This window comes from Pleurodeles waltl, chromosome 2_2 (genome assembly GCF_031143425.1).
Source record: "Pleurodeles waltl isolate 20211129_DDA chromosome 2_2, aPleWal1.hap1.20221129, whole genome shotgun sequence".
Lineage (NCBI taxonomy): Eukaryota > Metazoa > Chordata > Amphibia > Caudata > Salamandridae > Pleurodeles > Pleurodeles waltl.
Genome location: NC_090439.1, coordinates 729,699,675 through 729,723,778, shown reverse-complemented (window position 1 = coordinate 729,723,778; position 24,104 = coordinate 729,699,675). Strand labels below are relative to the sequence as shown.

The 24,104-nt window shown below is 43.6% G+C and overlaps 1 protein-coding gene across 14 annotated transcripts in view; it reads left to right on the top strand.

Annotated features, from left to right (window-relative positions):
• Positions 1 to 24,104, top strand: part of NCOA2 (nuclear receptor coactivator 2) — a 1,057,595-nt gene that overhangs the window by 759,388 nt on the left and 274,103 nt on the right. For all 14 annotated transcript variants that reach the window (XM_069220319.1, XM_069220317.1, XM_069220318.1 and 11 more), the window contains one exon: positions 17,325 to 17,540. In XM_069220319.1, coding sequence (XP_069076420.1) covers positions 17,325 to 17,540 — 216 coding nt within the window. The remainder of the gene's footprint in view (positions 1 to 17,324; positions 17,541 to 24,104) is intronic.

Here is a 24,104-nt window from a genome sequence, read left to right as displayed (position 1 = left end):
TGGACAGGAACCTAAAAAAAACAGCGACTCACCTCCCTAGCATAGAGTGCTGGATGAAAACCATGAGTGGATGCTACACAGTGAACGTCTTACAATACATCTTCTCCATGTGGGGCACCCATTCTATAGATCTGTTCGCAACAGCAGATAACAAAAAATGCCTAAACTTCGCCTCCAGGTATAACCAGCTAGGGACATCGGGGAATGCCCTATGGATAGACTGGTCAGACACATTTCTTTACACCTTTCCACCCCTTCCCCTGATCCTGGTAGTCCTGATCAAACTGTCGATCTCCAAAACCAGGCGGATCCTCATTGCTCCGGAATGGCTATGCAGTGGTGGTTTCCGGACCTTCTTCTCCGGTCAATCCGTCCAAACCCCAGGCCAGACCGGTACAAAATTCTCCGGTCAGATGAGATATCCCAACCTCTCGTCATTGAATTTGGCAGCATGGCTCTTGAGCTAGTGCAGTATGGTCACCTTAACCTACAGCAAGACTGCATGTACGCTCTGAGAGGCCAAGCGACCACCTACCAGATCACCATATGCCTTAAATTGGAAAAGATTCTGCATTTGGTGCTTAGACAAGAGCATAGATGCCACAACATGCGGAGAAGATGTTATTCTTCCATACCTATTGCAGATAGCATCTGGCATGCAATTTTTGTCCATCAAAGTACACCTGGCATACAGGAAAAGTCCTTCACAAATTTCTTTCTTTAAAATTCCAGTCATTAAAGACTACCTAGAAGGGTTAAAGAAGGTTTTCCTCCTACTAGGCATCCATCTCCGCCATGGGAGCTTAATGTAGTTCTTTCATGTCTAATGCAGCATCCTTTTGAGTCCATACACAAGGCATCTCTCCAAAACCTCACTTGGAAAACTGCCTTCTTTGTAGCAGTTACATCAGCTTTGAGGGTTAGTGAGATCCAGGCCCTTTGCGCTCAGGAACCATACACGGTTTTTCATTCCTCGTAGGTTGTAATGAGAATACATCCAAATTTCTTACCCAAAGTTATCTCTAATATTCATGTAAACCAGACTGTTGCTTCACCACATTTCTTCCAAAACCCATCTACTCTTGCAGAGAGAACACTTCACCCTTTAGATGTGAAGAGGGTTTTAAAAATTTACTTAGACAAAACTAAATCTTTTCGCAAGTCGCAGCAACTGCTCATTAAGTATGGTCCAGTTCGCACAGGCCTTGCCACCTCCAAGCAATCTCTTTCCTGGTGGATTGTTTGGTGCATTTTGCTCTGTTACCAGCTAGGCAATAAGTCCCTTGATGGCAGATCTAAAGCTCATTCTACCAGGGGCAAGGCAGCAACGACTGCATTGATGAGAAACATTCCCTTAGCAGATATTTGCAAAGCTGCTAAATGGAGGTTTGTCCACACATTTACTAAAAACTACTGTCTTGATTCTGATGCTAGGACAGATGCTCAAGTAGGACAGGCGTCTCTTAGAAATCTTTCTCTCGTAGGGGATTTCCATGTATAGTCATAAGCATTGAATAGTTCCGCGCGCCTGGGGGGACCCCGGAGCACTGTTGTGAAGTATATTCTTAAGTGCAAATACCAACCCTTTGAAAAAAGGTTTGTCAAAAAACACTTAAGAATAACACTGTGCAGCCTATGTGAACAGCTACACAGGCCAAATTGTTAAAAGAAAAAACAGTTATAGTGTAAATTCACGTTTAAACATCTATTTATTTTATAAATATATTAACAAATACATTCTCATATTTTATTTACACCTCTCATGAGAATAAAACAATGCAGGGCAGTGTAGCCCATAGGCTGCCATTATACAGAATGAAAATAGAGCTGTGCCTTTAAGAAAGTAAAGTCTTCCTGTTTCCCATCATGCACAGCGAAAGGCAGTTGCCTCAGTTCTTTTTTCCGGCTCCTTCTGACAGGACCCTGAAGCATTGAGCTCTACCTCACAAAGTTTTTTGTGACAGAAATTCATTTAAAATCTTTTGAATTTCAATTTCACTCGACGTTTTTAACATTGAGTGATCATTTCCTACTAGTTTCTGTTAAATTCTGACAGAATTTTGAGGTTTTTCTAGTTTAGAAATGCCTTCACTTTTTGACAAATGTCCTTCTTGTGACAGAAAAAAGGCTACAACAGATCCACATAGGGTCTGCATAATTTGTCTTCCATCCAGCCACAAACCAGAGTCGTGTGACATCTGTAAAACCTTCTCCAGAAGAACTCTTCGTGATAGAGAGAAAATCCGACTTCAGGCGAGAGAGGACAGAAGAAAAAGTGGCCATTCCACCACAGAGCGAGGAGAAGGTCAGGCTTCTACCAGGGCTCAATCTGTTTCCTCTATAACTCCTACCAGACCTGCTGAAAAACGGCACAGGTCTCTGACGTCGAGGGCGTCGACGTCGAAACAGGGAACGGCGCCAACATGTTCGCTGTCGAGGAGTGGGTTGCCGGCGAGGAAAAGACATCCCTCGCCGTCGACAACCATTTCGCCGTCGAGACGACGTGGACACACAGCGTCGAAAGGATCTGGATTGCCGTCGACACGGCGAGGACGATCCACGTCGAGGAGATCCGAGTCAGGCTCGCCGTCGACACGGCGAGGACGATCGACGTCGAGAGAGTGTACTCGCCGTCGGAGACGTTCGCCGTCACCACAACGTCGTCGAGGGGTTCTCCACGGCGAGAGGAATCGACGTCCAGAAGTTGCCGTCACCGCTCTTCGACGTCGAGGAGTGTGTCGACGTCGAGACGACAATCAAAGAGGCCTAGAAGGGTTTATACAACATCGGAATCCTCGGCCTCACTTATCCTGCTCCCAGCGTCTCCACAGCTCTCGCCTCGGCAGTCGCCGTTGCCGCAGTCACCGGTAACACCTACGTCTCCTCTTCCGGCTCCTCCTTCAGAGCCTGTTCCGAGGACTCCAACGCGATCTATCAGGCGTTCTGGACATTCTTTTAGACGTTCTTCTTCCTCTCGGCACCATCGTCATGAATCACAGAGATCTCAGCATTCACATCATAGACATTCTTCTTCGTCTACACGGGACTACTCTCCAACTCTATCGGACTCACCGTCCCCGAGAGTGTCCCCCATAGATGATGTGAATACATTCCAGGAGGTCTTGGTGCGAGGGGCAACCAAACTGAATATCCCGCTGGCGGTGCCAGCTCCATTGACGTCAGTAATCTTCGAGACCTTGCATCACAGGACATCTTCAAGACCTTTGCTTCCACTGGTTCCGGGTCTTATTGAACCGGCAATGGACATTTTTCTTACACCGGCCGCAACAAAGTCTGCTCCTTCCAGACTTATTAAAAAATACCGTCCACCAGAACAAGATCCTCTATTCTTGAGGTCGGACCCAGTACCGGACTCGGTGGTTATAGTGGCAGCAAAGAAATTGCATTCTACGTCACCGTCTTCCTCTTCACCTCCAGATAAAGAGAGCAGAAAGATCGATGCTGCAGGACGAAAAGTATGCTCTACTGCATCCATCACCATGAAAGCAGCCAGTGCCACTGCTCTATTAGGGAGATGTGATCGAGCCCTCTGGGACTCTGTACTGCAGTTTGCGGAGCATCTTCCTAAGGACAAAAGGGAAGATTTCCTGGAGGTCGTGGGCGAGGGAGCTATGGTTTCTAACCAAGTTATAAGTGCTGCGGCGGATTCTTCGATACTATCCGCACATAACTATGCTCACGGAATAGCGCTCAGTAGACCTGCATGGCTGCGACTTACATCGCTTAAACCTGAAGCACAGCAGAGAATACAAAATCTACCTTTCTCAGGCTCCACTTTGTTCGGCTCTCATGCCGATGACGAGATGGCTAGGATGAAGTCTGAGCTGGATACCCTGAAAGCAGTAGGCATGGAACGACCAAAAGAACAGCGAAAGGTATTCCGCCCATATCAACGAAGACTGTTCACCCACAGGTATCAGACTCCACATTGGATGCCTTCAAGTCCCCAGCAACAGCAACAGCAGCAGCATCATAGGGGTTTCTCCACACAACGAAGGTCGACAAGGGGTCGTTCAACACCTCAAACTCGGGCAACTCGACAGGCTCCCACGTCGAAGCCCTGAATCTTCGCTTCCCCCTCCTCCGTTATCCACTCCGGTAGGGGGAAGTATCTAAAATCATCTGGACGAGTGGCTACGCATCACAACAGACGCCTGGGTATTGAATATTGTGAGACATGGTTACGTTCTCAGATTCACCAGCCCTCCACCATCTGTTCCACCCAAAACAACCAGCCGACACCTCGAAGCTCTTCAGTTAGAAGTCACCATTCTATTACAAAAAAGAGCCATAGAACCCGTCCCGATCAGCCAACAAGGGAAGGGGATTTATTTGAGGTATTTCCTTGTGCCCAAAAAAGACAAGCAAGAGTTTCGTCCCATTTTAGATCTAAGGACAGCAAACAAGTGGATTCGCAAAGAGAAATTCAGGATGCTATCCTTGCACCAAATTTACCCACATCTTCGTCAGGGCGACTGGCTCTGTGCAATAGACCTTTGTGACGCTTACTTTCATATTCCGGTGACCAAGAAACATCGAAAATTCCTAAGGTTCACCGTCGGAAAACGTCATTACCAATTTGCGGTTCTGCCCTTCGGCCTCAAATCAGCGCCGAGGACTTTTTCCAAATGCATGGCGGTGGTAGCCGCCCACTTGAGGAAACATCGAATATTTGTCTACCCCTATCTAGACGATTGGCTCATAAAGGCCTCCAGTTATCTAGAGGCACAACAACATTTCAAATGGACTCTACAGCTGTTGCAGAGGTTAGGTCTTCAAGTAAATCACCTGAAATCCACAGCAACACCTGTTCAGAGGTTGCATTACTTAGGGGCCATTATAGATACCAATCTAGGAAAGGTGTTTCCTTCGGAGGAACGACGATTATCGATTCTCCAAAAGTGCAAACAACTGCAAGAGACTCCGCAGACCACTGCAAGAGTAATAGCTTCTCTACTGGGCTCGATGGCGTCTTGTATCCATCTCGTTCCCAATGCTCGCCTCCATATGAGACCATTACAGGAAAACCTGGAGGATCAATGGAGTCAACTAATGAACGAATGGGAGAGCCAAGTCCTCCTTTCTCCCCACGCCCTACAGTCCCTCAAATGGTGGTGTCTACCCGACAATCTCTTGGTGGGGATTCCGTTCCAACATCGGCCTCCAGCTCAAACCATCGTAACAGATGCGTCACTGCTCGGATGGGGAGCGCACATGGAACATCTTCGAGTCCAAGGCAAGTGGTCACAGAAAGAGAGTCTCTATCATATCAACCTGCTGGAGCTTCGCGCAGTCCACCTTGCGCTCAAAGCTTTCCTTCCCTCTCTGAGAGCGGAAACTCTCCTTCCAGACGGACAACGTGGCCACTATGTACTACGTAAACAAACAAGGAGGCACCAGGTCCAGGATTCTATCCAGAGAGGCTCAGACAATCTGGCATTGGCTTCTAGCCAGGAACATGTCGCTAGTAGCAACTCACCTGCCGGGCATCCAGAATGTTCAAGCGGATGCTCTCAGCCGCGTAATGGACGAGAACCACGAGTGGGTTCTACACGACGACGACGTCGTTCATTCCATTTTCGCACTATGGGGTACCCCCTCTATAGATCTATTCGCAACCCCAGAAAACAAAAAATGCCAAAACTTCGCCTCCAGGTATTACCATCCAGGGACACTGGGGAATGCCCTGTGGATAAGCTGGTCAGGAGCATTTCTTTACGCCTTTCCGCCGCTTCCCCTGATTCCGGCGGTCCTCCAGAAGTTATCCAATGCTCAGTCCAAAATGATCCTGATTGCTCCGGAATGGCCACGCCAATGGTGGTTCCCAGACCTTCTTCACCGGTCACTCAAACCACACATCAGGCTCCCTTATCGTCCGGACCTGCTCACGAAGTTCAGAGGGCAGATGTCCCATCTCAACCTCTCATCGTTGAGTTTGGCAGCATGGCTCCTGAGCTAGTGCAATATGGACACTTGAACTTACCTCAGGATTGTATGGAAATCCTGAAAGAATCAAAGCGCCCTTCCACACGATCCACTTATGCAAGCAAGTGGAAGAGATTCTGCATGTGGTGCTTAGGCAACAACATTGACCCGATATCCTGCGGAGAGGAGTCTATTCTGCCATACTTGTTAAGTTTGGCAAAATCGGGCTTACAATTGTCATCAATAAAGGTACATTTGGCGGCTCTAACAGCATACAGAAAGAGCCCCTCGCAAACTTCCTTTTTTAGAATCCCAGTTATTAAGGACTTCCTGGAGGGTTTAAAAAATGTTTTTCCTCCCATTAGAAGACCATCTCCTCCATGGGAACTGAATGTTGTCCTATCGCGTTTGATGCTACCTCCATTCGAGCCAATACATAAGGCATCACTTCAGCATCTCACATGGAAAACTGCTTTTCTAGTGGCAATCACTTCAGCGCGTAGGGTCAGCGAAATCCAGGCCCTTTGCGCTCAAGAACCCTACACGGTTTTTCATTCTGCGAAAGTGGTAATGAGAACTCATCCAAAATTTTTACCTAAGGTAGTCTCCGACTTCCATGTGAACCAAACAATTTCATTACCGACTTTCTTTCAAAATCCAACTACTCCTGCTGAGAGAACTCTGCACTCTCTGGATGTAAAGAGTCTTGAAATTTTACTTGGACAGGACAAAAAGCTTACGGAAATCACAACAGCTTTTTATTAACTATGGCCCAGTTAGAACAGGGTCGGGCACGTCTCAACAATCTTTATCCAGGTGGATTGTTTCATGTATAATGTTATGTTATCAGTTAGCAAATAAATCCCTTTGTGGTAGGCCAAAAGCCCACTCTACTAGAGGGAAGGCAGCTACTACAGCATTGATGAGAAATGTCCCTTTGGCAGAAATATGCAAGGCTGCCACTTGGAAGTCGGTCCATACCTTTACTAAGCATTACTGCCTTGACACAGACGCTAGGGCAGATGCGCAGGTTGGACAGGCCTTGCTCAAGAATTTATTTGCATGATTCATGTTTTCTCAGTATTCTTCTGTCTACTCCACCGCGGTTATGGGGATGGGCTTGCTACTCTATTCAATGCTTATGACTATACATGGAAATCCCCTACAAGAGAAGGAATGGTTTCTTACCTGTAACTCCAGTTCTCTCGTAGGGGTATTTCCATGATAGTCATAAGCAACCCTCCCTCCTCCCCAGTGGAGTTGACATAGAACATGAATATTATCGAGGTTGGTACTCCAACAAATGTTTTGTTTCTTCAGGTCAGGTTACAAGCCTCCAAAAAAGAACTGAGGCAACTGCCTTTCGCTGTGCATGATGGGAAACAGGAAGACTTTACTTTCTTAAAGGCACAGCTCTATTTTCTTTCTGTATAATGGCAGCCTATGGGCTACACTGCCCTGCATTGTTTTATTCTCATGAGAGGTGTAAATAAAATATGAGAATGTATTTGTTAATATATTTATAAAATAAATAGATGTTTAAACGTGAATTTACACTATAACTGTTTTTTCTTTTAACAATTTGGCCTGTGTAGCTGTTCACATAGGCTGCACAGTGTTATTCTTAAGTGTTTTTTGACAAACCTTTTTTCAAAGGGTTGGTATTTGCACTTAAGAATATACTTCACAACAGTGCTCCGGGGTCCCCGCAGGCGCGCAGAACTATTCAATGCTTATGACTATCATGGAAATACCCCTACGAGAGAACTGGAGTTACAGGTAAGAAACCATTCCTTATTGTTCTGTCTACTCCACCGCTCTCAGGGGGATGGACTTGCTACTCTATTCAGCGCTTATGACTATTGTAGGAAGTTGGCTCTGTATATACTATTTAAAAGTAAGAAATAGTGTGCACAGAGTCCAAAGGTTCTGCTTAGAGGTAATATAGTGGCAAAAGTAGATAATTCTAATGCTCTATTTTGTGGCAGTGTGGTCGAGCAGTAGGCTTATCAGAGGGTAGTGTTAAGCATTTGTTGTACACACACAGGCAATAAATGAGGCACACACACTCGGACTTACTCCAGGCCAATAGGTTTTTATATTGAAAAATATATTTTCTTAGTTTATTTTAAGAACCACAGGTCCAAGATTTACATTAAACACTTTAAATGCAAGGTACTTCACTTAGATACTTTAGGAACTTTAAATAAAAGCAATATCATATACAAAAATGGCAATAAGCTATTTTCAAAGTGGACACAGTGCAAAAATCAACAGTTCCTGGGGAAGGTAAGTAAAGGTTAGATTAGGAGGTAAGTAAAACACAAGTAGGCACACAAAACACACCCTCAGCGGCACAGGGGCGGCCGGGTGCAGTGTGCAAAGCAGGCATCTGTTTTTTTTTTTTATAGGAAACAATGGAGGGACCCGGGGGTCACTCTAGTGGTGCAGGCAGGCACGGGGGGGGGGTCTTCTCGGGACAGCCACCACCTGGGCTAGGTAGAGGGTCGCCTGGGGGTCACTCCTGCGCTGAAGTTCGGTTCCTTCAGGTCCTGGGGGCTGCAGGTGCAGTATTGGTTCCAGGCGTCGGGTCCCTTGTTACAGGCAGTCAAGGTCAGGGGGAGCCTCTGGATTCTCTGCAGGCATCGCTGTGAGGGCTCGGGGGGGGGGGGGGGGTCATCTCTGGTTACTCACGGGCTCGCAGTCGCCGGGGAGTCCGTCCTGAGGTGTTGTTTCTCTGAATCTCAAGCCGGGGGCGTTGGGTGCAGAGTGAGAAGCCTCACGCTTCCGGCAGGAAACGTGCAGTCTTGGAAAGTTGCTTATTTGTTGCAAAGAAGTAGCTGGTTTTGAACAGGGCCGCTGTTTACTGGAGTTTCTTGGTCCTTTAGTCCAGGGCAGTCCTCTGAGACTTCAGAGGTCGCTGGTTCCTGTCGGATGCGTCGCTGGTTGCAGGTTTTCAAAGTTGGAGACAGGCCGGTAGGGCTGGGGCCAAAGCAGTTGTCATCTTCCTCCTTCTCGACAGGCTTGTAGGTCAGCAGTCCTTCTTTCTTCGGGTTGCAGGAATCTAGTTTCCTAGGTTCTGGGGTGCCCCTAAATACTGAATTTAGGGGTGTGTTTAGGTCTGGGAGGGCAGTAGCCAATGGCTACTGTCCTTGAGGGTGGCTACACCCGCTTTGTGTTTCTAAAGGTAGGGGTCACCTCAGCTCAGGGCACCTTAGGGGCTGTCCTTACTGGTGGGTGACTCCTCCTTGTTTTTCTCATTATCTCCTCCAGCCTTGCCGCCAAAAGTGGGGGCAGTCGCCGGTGGGGGCGGGCATCTCCACTAGCTGGGATGCCCTGGGGGGCTGTAACAAAAGGGGTGAGCCTTTGAGGCTCACCACCAGGTGTTACAGGTCCTGCAGGGGGAGGTGAGAAACACCTCCACCCAGTACAGGCTTTGTTCCTGGCCACAGAGTGACAAAGGCACTCCCCATGTGGCCAGCAACATGTCTGATGTATGGCAGGCTGGCAGAAACTGGTCATCCTACACTAAAAGTCGGATTGTTATTAAGGTGGCATCTCTAAGATGCCTTCTGGGTGTATGTTACAGTAAATTGCACACAGACTATCATTGAAATACCCCTATGAGAGAACTTGAGTTACAGGTAAGAAACTATTTCTTCTTCACTATGCCAGAGCAATTTAGAGGAAAATGTGAACTCGTATATATCAAACAATGTAGCCAATAACTGAGATCATGCACCAGGACAGTGATTACATTTACAATAGTAAATCTGTCACTCTATACCTGCAAAAGGAAATCAGTATGTTGGAATGGTCATCTCAAAATCCAGACCTCTGCCACAGAGTGATGCTGTGGAGGGACTAAGATAGCTGTGCATAAATGGAAGCCCTCAAACATCACCAAGCTTAAGCATTTGTAATAAGCAGTGGGCCAGAATTAATCCAGGGGGATACAAGAGACAGATAAACTGTTAGAGGAAACTGTCACAACTCATTTACAAAATCATCTTAATTTTACTGCCGTAGTCTTCCCTCCTTCCATTATTAGACATGTGGATAATGAAGATGGTATTCTAAGGGAAGTGAAATTGCACACTCACTGTGGAGTTATTGGAGAGTTGTGAAACTCCTGCACAAATGTCAAGCAACACATTCAACCAACGTGCATGTAGTGGAGATTAGTGTTTAAACAATCATCATCAACTGTGTTAGTGTAGTTCCAAATGCCTATAAAAAGAAGTTGCTCAACTCATGGTTTGCTTTTTAACAATGTCTCTGTGATCCAGATCATGAGCTCCTCAACACTCTTTTGAAGTAGACTCTTGATTTTTGTTCCAGTTCTCTTATCTGTTTTGCTATTTTCTTCATTCTGTCAGCTTTATTTTCCTGCCTATTCCATTTTGGGTTTTTTCTTGTCTGTACATTTGTATTTCTTAAGTCCTGTGGCAGCGTGGTCTAGAAAAAAAACTCTCCCTCAAACAACTTTAAAGGTGTCAACAGTGGACGATTTTGACACTTCCCAGGATATCTTGGCAGTGATAGCAGTAAATCTAAAAGTTTCTGTGACAGTTCCATAAACAAAGACATCGCTTTTTATATTTTTTAACCCTCTGGCACCGATCATCACAAATGCTTCCATTTGTTTTGTTGCTTCTCAAACCAGCTATGAATATTTTTGGGGCTTATGCATTCAGCAGAGCAGCTACCCAACATCAGGTGAAGTATATAAAGTCTGGTCCAAGTCTGCTCTCTTTGTTTTACAGAGGCAATATGGACACAATTGTCCTTAGACCCATCAGACCGCCATTGAGTAATTGAGAGTGGCAGATAACCTGATGGCCTCAATTGATGTGGAATCACAGAATACCTAGAAGGGTGCTTTTAAACTGCATTAATAGAGACTGAGTTAGAATAGTGACATTCTATCCAGTATTGGATCTTTCATAGATTTACATGCTTTATTTGTTCCCCGTCGACATGGGAGTACCACTGTATCATAACATAGCAGTATGTATCATTACCATAGGCCATAATGGCAGTGAAAAGTTTCCTTAACAGCATATCTGTGTCCTTTTGTAAAAAGGAACCAAACTTGAACTATGACCAATCCGGTGACAGCACCCTCTAAAACACTCCCTAGAGAAGCAGTTTCCCTCAGATTTTCTATTGCACGTCACGTGAAGGGAGTCTCCTTGAGCTCTGCTCAGTTTTTTTCCACTTCTTGGGCTTAATATATGTCCAAATGTCTGACACCTCTAAAATAGGTTTGTTCAGAGCCTGCAAGTCCTGTGACAAAGTCTGCATCTGGATGATCCACATAAAGAATGTCTTTAGTGTCTCTTCCCAAGTCACCAGGTGAAGGACTGCAAAATTGGTCGACTTTTCCTACAAAACCACTGAACGACAGAAACGGTAGGCTGCTTCTTTAGCCTCAGAAGGCACAAGGCCACCTCTAATGTCCAGTGACGTTTCAGAAAGGTCAAAGAAGCGGGTGAGGTCCTTCGAATGGCCATTTGATGAAGGTAAGAAGACCTTCAAATCACATCATAAAGACCCTTTAAAAAAGAACAAACATCACATCTCCTCAGAGAAAGCCTCCTCTCAGCCTGCTACTCCATTAAAAAAAAATGGAGAAACTTCCATCTCCATAACTGTTAAAAAAATAAAATAATCAACAGCACTCTCGTCGACTACATCGATGGTTGTTACTGTCTCATCGAGGTGGCCATCGTGGGCAGAAGCTACAATGACAGCCGTTGACGCACCCATTCCATCAACAAGTATGTATCTGCAGTCTACACTACCATCCAAGACCCTCATCAACTGCAACACCAAAGCCATCAACAGCAACAAGACAGCTGCTTGACATACCAATGATGACAACATCGTCAATGAAACAATTGACAGGTTTCGACTGTGATATTGAAAGTCATAGAGAAGGCAATTACACCTGCTATTACTTCACCACATCTTTTGGATTTCGAGGAATCTTGACAAAGGACCATTCAGGACTGCGCATAGTCGATCCGAACTCCTGGTTAAATGCCATGATAATGACATTTATGAGGAAGAGAACCAATATTACCAACATTATTACACTCCTCAACAGAGGTCAGATTATGAACATTATCTTTATCAGAAAAGGCAAGGGAACATACAAATGCCTTTCTATTTAGTGTAGGACTTGCCAATAATGCTGCAAAACTATAAGAGAAGATACCTGACATGGCACCAGGGGCACCTCCTCAACCTATCCCACCATCTACGCCTCCGTCTGTTCCTTCCCCAGTAACCCCAAGAGTTATGCCACGTTCAAAGATGGCAGCACTGCCAAGAGAGGACCTTTCTTCCTCTGACGAGGAGAAATCAGAGCAAATATTCAGCCCCAGAATGATTGGGATGACTATCTCATTCCCATACCTTCACCCCCGCCTTCACTTCCATCTGATTCACCGCCTGAAGACATAGGAGGGTTCCATAACCTAATGGATAGAGCATCTAACAGGTTTCACCTCCCAACTTCGGTCAAGCAAGCAGACTGTCTCCTCTGCGACTTCAATGATCATGCAAGGAAGTCTGTCAGGGGTCCCCATAATAGGCCACATCTGAGAGGGAGTGATATAAATTATGAAAACACCAGCTACGGTGATAGCAGTGCCACCCTGGATAGAAATATAAGGTACCTTTAAAGTACTACTGATATTAAGAACCTTTTGACAGTATCACTTTTTGCACAAAGATATCTGTCTGCTCTGAGGCAAAACTATGAGCTGTGAACACCAAGGCACAAGAGTTTCATGAAGCAGATTTAGCAAGGATGTGCTTTTAGCTACACACATTCACAATGTGCACATGAAACAAACGCCATCCACTGATGTTTGAACCTTCATGCAGTCCTAAGTAACAGTACCAAGTGACATATTCCTCATCACAGAAAGAAGCTATTTGCCCCTATCATGCTTTTCATGTAAAGCCATTAATTTAAAAGCAAATTCATAACTAGCGCACACATATCAAAATAAGGCATTTTCTAACCCAAGGCTAAATAACAGGATAGTGCACAGCATGTGAATTTACAGCACAACAAAGCACAAACAATTAGTTACAGGTGAGTGATATTTTCCTTCTTTATCAAAAAAGGTTCATTAACTTTATAAATAATGAATAGTCCTATGCAAATGCTGGTTCCCAAAAACTTAGTTGCAGAGAAGAACTCCTTTAATAAACAAAACCAAATTGCCAAACGCATGGAAATCACATCATAATTGAAAAACAGAGCTTAAAGGGCATAGGCAGTGTTGCTACCCATATTCATGTTCATATTTCAGAAACTATGAAAGAGAAATGTCATAGTCATGGATTCTCTCTTAGAGAAAAGCTGTACTGTAACATCAAGGCTGCCCATGAATTACCACAATCATAAATGTATTCTGGACTTGTAAAAGTGTTCCACAACAGTATACCAGATTTCTTTGTCGCTCCCTTCAAGGAATTTATACTGTCCCAGATGGTCACCTGACCGAGCTTTACAAAGAGAGTTGGAAGACCAGTCGAAATAGTTCTCAGGAAACTAGGAGGACAAAGGTATTCTCATAGTCACCACTACTGGTCTTCACACTGTGTCCTCCTGAGAAATAACATAAAAGGAATCCATGTTCTTCAAAAGCTATTGTGACAGACTTTTTGAGGCTAGTTGTGTGGCTTACTCTGGCTTGTTTTCTAGTGCGGAGTCTAACAAAGTACTCTTAAATAACATTGCATCTGTGAATAGTGTACCTGTCTCTCCGATATTTTGTTTGTAGCACTTGTTGCTGCAGATATTCATGCTCCGCATACTCTCATGCACACTCCTGCCATTTAGTGCTGGGTTTGGATATTTGGGAATTGTTTTTCTTTGAAGAAAGGCTTTTGAGTCACGGGATGCATTTCCTTAGTAGGAAATGCACATGGGCACCGACACAGTTTTGATGGTTTAGTTTCCGCTGTCTAATTAGGACATGTACCAACGAGGCTCAGACTAAACATGTTAACATTTCTTTGGACCCACGTGGTGAATGTTCAGTACCAGTACTCTGAAAAATCCTTTGCCTTCTTCATTTGTTTTCTTAATTGCCCTATCCAGAGTCTGATGCCACAGATCCAGGCCCGAACGCCAGGGACTTCGTCTCTCCTCCCAGTAAACACCCTTGACCACTGGCTCCAAAGTCTCTGAACAGCTGATCCGCCATTGACTGTAGGAGGAGCTTGATGCAAAGCAGGAGCGCCTCCCTGCCCATCCCCTTACAGGAAGATTTTGGTATACCCAACCCTGCCGAAACACCCAGAGACTAACTAGGATACTGGCATTCGAGAAAGAACCTGAATTGGCAGCACCTCAGGCTTCCATGGCCAAGATGTATAGAGACTTGGGCGCCAGCACCCCCTTATTCTCCACCAGCTCCAGCACAATCGCGTACACCACCTCCATTGTCTCCACCACAGTTTGCAGAGGGATCACCACACTCCACTTATGACCTTCCGCCCTGCCAAACCCTATGACATGCCTTTCTAACCAGAGCCACAAATAATTTTTGGGATGATAACAATATGTATCATCTCCCTCTGAATCTACTGCACTACTCTGCTTACAGGATAAGTAACATTTTCCTTTCTATCAATCAAATTGAGCTCCACTGTGATATAAACTAAAAGTACAGTGACTGTGTAACCTCTAGGCAATTAAAGGGGACTCCCAGAATCTAATGTCAGAATTACCTTCCAAGTTAGATTGAGGGCCTATAACTATCCTGCATGTTAGTGTTCATCAGTATATCATATAGTCCGTTATGAGGGCATGCATATAGAAATTTATCCTAGAATAAATAATCTATCTTCTAAAGTTACAAGTTTGAAGTTTATTCAAGTGGTGCTCATCAGTCGGCAGTCATAAAATGCCAGTGGGAATCGTCATGAAGCAAATTGATACATCGATCAGATTTCCCATACAATAAACTTAACATTAATTGGCCTATATTTGTAAAGTATTTAATAGTATTCTTTCATGTCCATCACTTTTCTTTCATTTAATCCCAGCAAGATATCTTAATTTAGAACACACCACAAAATTCTATGCTATGAACTAATCACCTGATATAATTGATTCAGGCTGTTGACTTCAGTGAAAAAAATACAGTTAAGAATTGAGGTCTTGTTTACATTTGTGGGCTTAAACAAGGTCATAATCAGATATATTTGCTTTCAAAACAAGAAGCAGTATATCAGTAAGTCTAAAGTAAGGCCCTTCTCAATTCTTCTTGCCCATTGAAAGGCCAGTGGTATGTGTAACCACAGATCCATTTCAGCATGGGTGTTTGATCTGATCTTGGAGTTTCACTTCATTATTGATGTAACTCAAAAGTGACATGTTGGCATTATAGAAAACATGTAAAATAAATCACAAGTATGCATGTAACATGACCGGGAATATCTTGTTAACATCATTCAAGCAGAAAACATGTTATCTAGATGTTGTTAAATCTAGGATTGAGCAAAACATGTTAAATACAGTTCTGTAGATACATTTGCCGTTCTCTAGTTAGAGGCTTTGGCTTGTTGACTATATGTTTACAATATTAGTGGCAAGTAAAATTTGTGGGGTGGTCCTTCTTGATGGTGTTCTACACCCAAAGTTGCTGAAAAGGAACTTTGAAATCATGATCTTCTTGTCTGTATCTTATGTCTGAGAAAATTGACTGTCTGCTTTTAGAACTTTATGTTGAGATTGTGATGGTACTCTGTTTATGGTGCTTCCTAGTGTAGATCGTGTCATTAATTATACCTCATAGAATTTGGAATGGAGCAGTAACCCTTGTCTGTATTAAGTTTGTATGTGGTAATGTTGAAATAATACTTATATGAAATGAAGAACACAAGGCAGTGTTAGTTTTACCTATGCTTTATTTTGTGTATTAATGGCCTGTAGCAGAACGGTCTTCTCTCTAGGACTGCTCTCCCCTTCTGGTGCTGCTGTTTGCTTTCCGTCTCACTTGCTGGGATTGTTCTTTCTAGTTTTTAACAAACTCTGTAGCTCGAGCTTCATCTTAGATAGATGAGCTACATTAGATAGAATTAGCCTGACTTTAGGACCTCATATGTTGACTGTACATATACTCTGTTGCAGTGGCGACAGAGTATACATACTGCCAACATGAACCTCTGCTGCCCGATTTGAATGCCGGTGAACCTTCACTTTGGCTATGGTGATGACTACTTGGTCACCTCCCTAGCCAAACCTTTCAGTCCGTCCAACCGGAGTAAGGGTCGTCAGTTATTTCTGAATGCCTGGATTCCCAAACAGAATGGCATGTAGCCATTTGTTTTACTGTTCGTCACTGCCAGAGGTTGGCTGGCAGTGAGGGACAGTGAAAACCAAATAATGCGCCCCTCCCTTCCCTCTACGCCATGGGAAATGACTCTAATGGTGAGGGTGCATTACTAGTTTTTATTTTCAAGAAGGAAATCCAGTTCAGTATTTTCTTTTGGAAGTTAAAGAAAGAATACTTTAGTGCAGGGTTGCATCATGCTGAATGCTCTGCCCTAAACAGCGGATTTCATGGATAAGAACGGCTGTGCCAGCAGTTCCTGCAGTACTTTATAAATGACTGCCCACCAAATTTATAAATGACCACCAAGCAGGCGGTCTGTCATGGGTGTTAAAATATTTACTCCGTCCCCATGGCGGAATGGCATGCAAGATATAAATGAGGCCCTTAATCTGATCTTTAGCAGCATTGAGGATGAACACTCCTAACAATAACTTGAGTTGTAATCAGCAGGAAAGACTAGTAAGTACAGAACACTAGGCTGTTAAAATGACGTTACTAAACTGTTTAAATTCACACTCGCCTCAAGGGGTACTGCAATGGAGGGCTTTTTCAATATTGCCTGCACTTTGGGCAAATAAGTTTATTATTCTCCTAAGACGATTAAGATGCAGTTTTAAAATGCCTTTATGTGGGTGCTTTTTACCATCTTATTTCTTGTATCATTCATTTCTGTGGTGTGATGGGTGACTTTACATCATACGATAAATCTGATGGTGAATCAAACACCAGCAGGTACTTATGCTTTGTTATAACCTTCAATGCATATTAAACATTTGAAAGAAAGTGAAGCACTCCAAGTCTAGATTGCCCTGACCCCTCCTGCTTCAGTTCCTTATGGGACCCTCTCCTGTGGACCTTATCATTTGAAGGCCGTATTCACGGATTGTTTGATGAGCATCTGTAATAAAATAGTCTGTTGGATTTTGACTTGTTTTTTTTCCTGCATGTTGTGGCTACTTTTGACACTGTTTCTGTAGCATGTGTCTTAACTTCAAGATGTTTTTTTCTCAGGAATAATTAGTGGAAATGCCCAGCGACCTACTATGCCATCAATGGACTGGGTTACTCAAGGCCCTACAGCCAGAGTAACCTGTACAACTACGCCAAGTGCCATGAGCAGGCCAATTCAAGTGGGCATGATCCGGAATCCGACATCCAGTGTTCAGATGAGACCCAACAGCCAGCCCAACCAGCGCCAGATGCTCCAGTCTCCAATAATGAATATGGGTAAATGACAATCACTACACTATATATACTACAAAATGTTTATCACAGTGTTGTAAAGTATAGGTCTAAAGAACTTTGTATGCGTGTTCTTGGGTCGATATGGTTTTGAAACCATATTTTTTAGGATCTTCAGTAATGGTCATACATGCTATAATATTCCCAACTGTGTACAGGATTCCAGAACATTTTTTTCATATTAAATCTGTTTGCTTAAATTGTGCTGATCTGGTACTTGTAAATTCTTATCAACACGTAACCTATCTGAGGCTAATTTTCTAGAATTTTGCTTTATTTTCCAGTTGCAAATAAATATATTTAAACCTACATTGTGATATTACCACAACTTTGCTGCCTAACACAATATAAGATAAGATGCAGAAAATAAAGTAAATGCTGCCAGAATCACGATGTTCATGTGAACAACATACCTTGCTTGTTTAAGGAGCCAGTAGTTTTATTAAAACGGCCCATACGCAAAGGATTTATTTGTTTAAAACAAAAGGCATTTCATTGTGATTTAGAAACATCCTGGCCTTTGAAATTGGTGTTCAGCCTGAGCCATTACGTAAAGATTCTTTGCTGTACCTTTCTTGTAGAATAGCTTTGCCAGTCAACATTACTTCTGGCCCTGGGGTCAGTGTCCTTCAGGCCACAGGAGCTATAAAGCCCTATACAATTTCCCACAGAAATGGGATTAAGAGAATCCTTCCTCCTTTTGCCCTGGACAGTCTCTTATTTCCAAATTAATCAAGCAATTTCTTTGCCAATGTTCTTTAAGATTACTATAACACCGGCTGAAAGATCCATATCCTTTCTGTTACGAGCCATTTACATTTTATTTAGACAAGACACTTGAGAAAGTCAGTTTATCTTTTTCTATAGTATGGCCCACCCCCAGTAGGTTTCTTTACCTTTAAACAATAGTTTGCTTCATGGACTGTTTCCATATAATTATTTGCTGATAGTTGGCCAACAGGACCCTCCTAGGAAACCTAATGAAAGATAGGTCATGCTGATTGGATGAGGAATATGCTTTTTCTAAATCGGTAAAGCAGGTGTAAGGCACAAGCAAGGGAAATGTGGCTTACGAGCATGAGGAACAAATTAGCCCATTTGCATGCGTAATGATCCATATATTTCCACGTGTATATCGAACATCTGCATATTTAATTAAATCTTTCTGGCAATTGTATAACTGATGTGGAGGTAACGTTTTAGCACGGAAGACATCTATAAAATACTTTTATTGTCTTAAAAATGCAATATGTTTCTCTACTCTATAAGCAACTTTTTGCCAGTGACTGGAAAGACCTGTGACAATCAGGTATGGAAGGTCAGATGGTGAACATGTGTATTGTCAGTACTGAGTAAGAAACACACTTTTTTTTTGTAACCCAGTCAGTTGTGCGATTATGTAAAGACATCAAGGGCACAGCCCAAACTAACCCAAGAAGAGGTGCTTTGATTATGGGGAAGCAGATTTACCGACAATAACGCTAGCCAGTAGTGTATTACAAAATTGAGTGGACCATACTCACGGGTCCTAAAAATTGTGTATTATCAACAGCCATATCTTTCATTGTCTGACATTTATTTTCCCTTGGGAGCATGTGACTGTTGAGCTAGAAGTGCATCAATAAAATTAAGTGTCTCTAGTCTCTAACATAACACTCAATAACATTTTGCCTCCCCACACAAAATAAATCATTCTATGCAGTGTTTGTTCAATTACAATTAGAAATCACTAGGTAACTGCTGAAAGGCAGCCTTTTATTCTTAGATTTCTAGCATCTGATGGTGAAGTAGCTGTGTGGACGTAATTCTTCATCTGAGGTCACAATGAAACGGAAACCTTGCGTTTGTTTTTGTTTGGGCAGACTAACAAAATGTAATTTGCTGCTACAATTATAAAGACCTCTTGGTGCATCTTTGTCCTTTCTTTTGTTCTTTATATAAAGGTGCATAAATCACAGTCCATAGGTTCTGGGGCTTAATTGTTTGTATCATACTGAGTTATTTTAGCAGTCATTCTTTCGTCACTTTTTAAAATCTGCAGAGTATTGAAGCCTTAATGTCATATTAAAGAGCTCTGTATAAGTATGTGATTTTGCAGCATGATTTCTAGCCTGGATTCACATGCTTTGCATTATTCCTCCATCTAGTTAGTGGTTAGGTCCGGAATAGTGGATTTTTTATTTTTTTTGCTGTGGGTGTTGTCGACCACCATTTGGTGGTATGTCCATCTCCGGTGTGACATCAGACGGTGCTGTGCTCCGGAACTTCCTTTGTCCTAGATTCCTAGTCGCCATCTTCAGATTCTATTTTTCCGCTGTTTGGTCTGGAATCGACGGAGGAGCTCCAAACGTTTTTTTTTTTTTTTTTTTTTAAAGAAATTCAACCGAATCGCCAAAGACCACGAGAGGAACAACAACAAGAGACAGGGGACCCCTTCAGTACCAGTCACATGGTCCGAGAACAAAGGCAGGTAGGTGTCATGGAAAACATCCCCTTTAAATTCTGCTCCTGATGCCACCACAATTTCAGCCAGAGAGACCCCCATAAGATCTGCAATCTGTGCATTCCGAAAGATCACCAAGATGAGGACTGCACTGCGGTTGTACCCAGGACTCTAAAGGGACCTCGACGACAGAGGCTGGAACACTACCCACCATGGCCAGCAGTCAGAGGATGCAGGTTTCGTTGAAGGCCCTGGGCCTATCAAGTGATGACAAGGAAAACATCAAGAAAGCCGAGACAGCTCATGGAGAAGAACCAGACATCAAGATCTATTCTGCCGACACAGAGATGAAACAAACTGCAAAAAAGATGTCAAAGGGCGCCAAAACTAAGCCGATGGTAATGAAACCGCTGAAAGGCTCAAATCCCAAACCCTCGGACAGCAAGTCGCAAGGCACCCTACTCCAAAACACTCGCCTACTGAAGGTCAGCTGTAACACAAAGATCCACAGGGATACCAATGGTGGCATGGCACCATCAAAACCTTTGACAATACCATCCGCTCGAAAGAGAGTGAGAAAGATGAGCAAGGTTTTGGAGATAGAAGACCAATTGACTCCAAAGAAGTGGCCAACATTCAGTGCCAAACAAAGTGCTTGAGGTCACATGCAAGAAACAAAGGCTCCAGGCTGAAATAGCAGCCCTCCTGCAAAGGAAGGATTATGTCTCCTTGAAGTAATTCCGTATTCCTGCTAACGACTTCGATGTCGACTGAGATTGATGACGACCAGTCTGCTTTGGGGGTCACAGCAACTCCGAACTTCTTGAAGAGGAGCAGGAAGAGTTCTATGTACTCAAGGTCGAAGAAGCAACAGGGTTCGCAGATTTGTGGCGCAATCTTGACGCAGAGTCCCATGAAGAAGTAGATAGCTACCCTTCAAGGCATCTCCATCAGAGGACCTGTCACTCTACATCAGCCTCATCAAAAGGGACTGTTAATACATAGGATGAAAAAGGAGATTCATGCTTTCTTATGGAAACCTTAACGCTCTCACACAAGGGGAACCTATATTTACCCATGCTACGATGGGCATGAGGGATTTATCCATACCACTCATAGTACATGCAAGATTGCACATGAAGATCCATTCTTGTATGGGACGCAACAAATGGTCACCTGCCACTAGGAGTTGGGAGGATCTAATGGTTGCCACAGCAAAAGTACAAAAGAAGATAAAATGGTGGAAGTCAAAACATGTGACCATAGGGAGACCATTCAGAACACCAACTTCAATGGTGACTATTACAACGGATGGGTTGGGAGCGGATCCCACAAGGGTTGGGGAACACATTCAGGCAACCTGAAAGTATGGGGACAGTGGAACAGTACAGATGTGCTGAAACTCATCAATTACCTGGAAATTAACACAGTTTTCCTAGCCATAAAGGGTTTCCAATCACACATAACAGGTCAAATCGTACTAGTCCAAACCAACAACACAACAACCTTGTTTTATCTAAACAAATAAGGAGGCACAAAATTATCCCAAGAAATATAGGAATGGGCGATACCAAGGAAGATCACACTGCAAACAGTCCACCTATCAGGAAAACAAAACAAAACACTGAGGTGGACAGACTAAGCGGACAGGAAAGCAGCTCCCAAGATGGGAACTAAAACAAGCGACACTGGAACAAGTTTTCATATTCTGGGGGTGACCAAAAATATACCTGTTTGTAAAAGCAAAATGCCAACACTTCGCCTCCAGGTTTCCACACCACCAGTTAGAAGGGAATGACCTGTCAATAAACTGGTCAGGGAGATTTGCATACACTTTTCCTTTGTTTCCCCTGATACCAAAGGTGCTGGAGAAATCTAGACAACCAGGGCCAAGACTCATCCTGATAGTCCCGCAATGGGCCAGACAGATCTGGTACTTGGACCTTCTAGGTATGTCCAGGGGACGAATGGTCACAATCAAAGGAGAACAAAAACAAGATCTGCTGACGATGTAACAGGATTGCAGGATTGTCCCACCTGGAGCCAGCAACACTCAGCCTAGTGGCCTAGCTCCTGAATATCTAGAATTTGGACAGCTACAGCTTATGCCGAGGACAATGGAAACCCTTTGAGAGGCAAGCACAAGGAAATGTTAACCTGCAAAATGGAGCAGATACATTCACTGGCACACAGATACAGAAAGATGGAGACAAAGGCAAAGCAAGAAACTGTATTGACATATCTTACTCACCTATTAGATACCAGGCTGACCTATGTATTGTTAAAGGTACATCTGGCAGCGATGATAGCCTGTACGAGGGGGATTTAATGTAACCGCTTCTTCACGTCCCCAGTGGTGAAGAGGTTCTTGGAGGGTTCTAAATGAGTTGCACCACCAAGATCATTTCCAGCACCATTGTGGAGCTTAACCACTATGCTAACGCAGTTAATGTCAGACCCATTTGAACCTATGCACAAAACTGATCTCAAGTCACTAACACTCAAGGCAGCATTTCTGATTGCAATCACCACGCATAGTGAGTGGGCTTCAAGCGCTAACACAGGAACCATACCTACAAAGACAGTTGTTCTTAGAACCAACCCACAGTTTCTGCCCTAAGTGGTGACCTACTTTCATGTCAACCAAAGCATACAGCTACCAACTTTCTTCAGAGAGCCTAAGACACAGATGGAGAGAGTCTACATACGTTGAGTGTAAGGTGGGCTTTAATGTACTATCTGCAAGGAACAAAACATGTTTTGTAAAGGCAGCCAGTTGTTAGTCTCCTTCGCCAAGGCATCCAAGGATTCCCCATTAACTAAAGGAACAATCTCGAGATGGACAGTAGAAACAATACAGACTTGCTATTTCAGGGTGGGGATGACTCTGCCCACAAGCCCCAAAGCCCACTCAACTAGAAAAAAAGGGAGCAACACTGGCATTGTTAGCAAACGTATGCTTGGACGCAATCTGTGCATCAGCAACATGGGCATCACCACACACCTTTGCAAAATATTATTGTGTGGACATTCAGATGAACAAGGAAGGACATGTGGGACAGAAAGTACTAAAATAACTGTTTGCTAACACTTCCTCATTTCATCCCAACCAACACATGGGAAGGAATACAGCTATTTAATACACAGTGTATGAAGCCAGAAAATGATCCATGCTCAAACACAAAATGGTTACTTACCAGTAGGAGTAGTTTTGCAGCTTGATGAGTTTTCTAGATTCACAAGCTACTCATCTGCCTCTCCAGAAATGAGAGATGTTACAGATGTGAGGAAGAAAAGAGGAGGTACACCAATAAAGGAAAGAAAAAAACAATCCGAAGATGACGACTATGCCCAGGAAGTTCCCGGGGTGCTCTGACGTCACCCAGGGGCTGGACATACCACCAAATGGTGGTCGACACCCACAGAAAAAAGAAAAAAAAAAGCCAAGAAATTCTGGACCCAACCACTAGAAGGCGGAATAAGGCACAGCATGTGAATCCAGAAAACTCTTCAAACTGCAGAACTACTCCTACTGGCAAATACCCATTTCGTTGCTGTATGTTCTCATCCAAAACATCTTTTAGCTCAATTGTAAGACTGTGATAAAAACATTTCTCTTGTCGCCTATCAGTCAGTCAATTAAATACAATATCAAGTACCTGTTCCCTGATGTAATTGTTAGTTCTTTGTCTGTAGATAAGGTCATTATTCTCCTATCTAAGATTTTCTCATACATCATACAACCTAGGATCCCATGACTCTGTATTAACACCTAGGTATGATATTAATCACTTCTGTAAATGCTGGACAGGGACAACAAGTAAGTAGGTCTTAAACGAAAGAAGTGAAACTATTATTGGATTTGTCTCAGTAATAGGACCCGATTCATAAAGGGACAAATTACTTGTAAAGTTACGAGTGCAGAGTCTTAGGGCTGAATTGCCTCACTGCAGTGCTAAGTATGAAGGTTCTGCTCCCAGTGCAGAGGCTCCACACTCATATTTTTACAAGTTGTAAGTCTCTTTGAGAATCTGGCCCAAAGAATATACTGAGCCATGTGAACATACAGCACTCACTTAATCACTCTTTTTTTCCCCCCACAACCT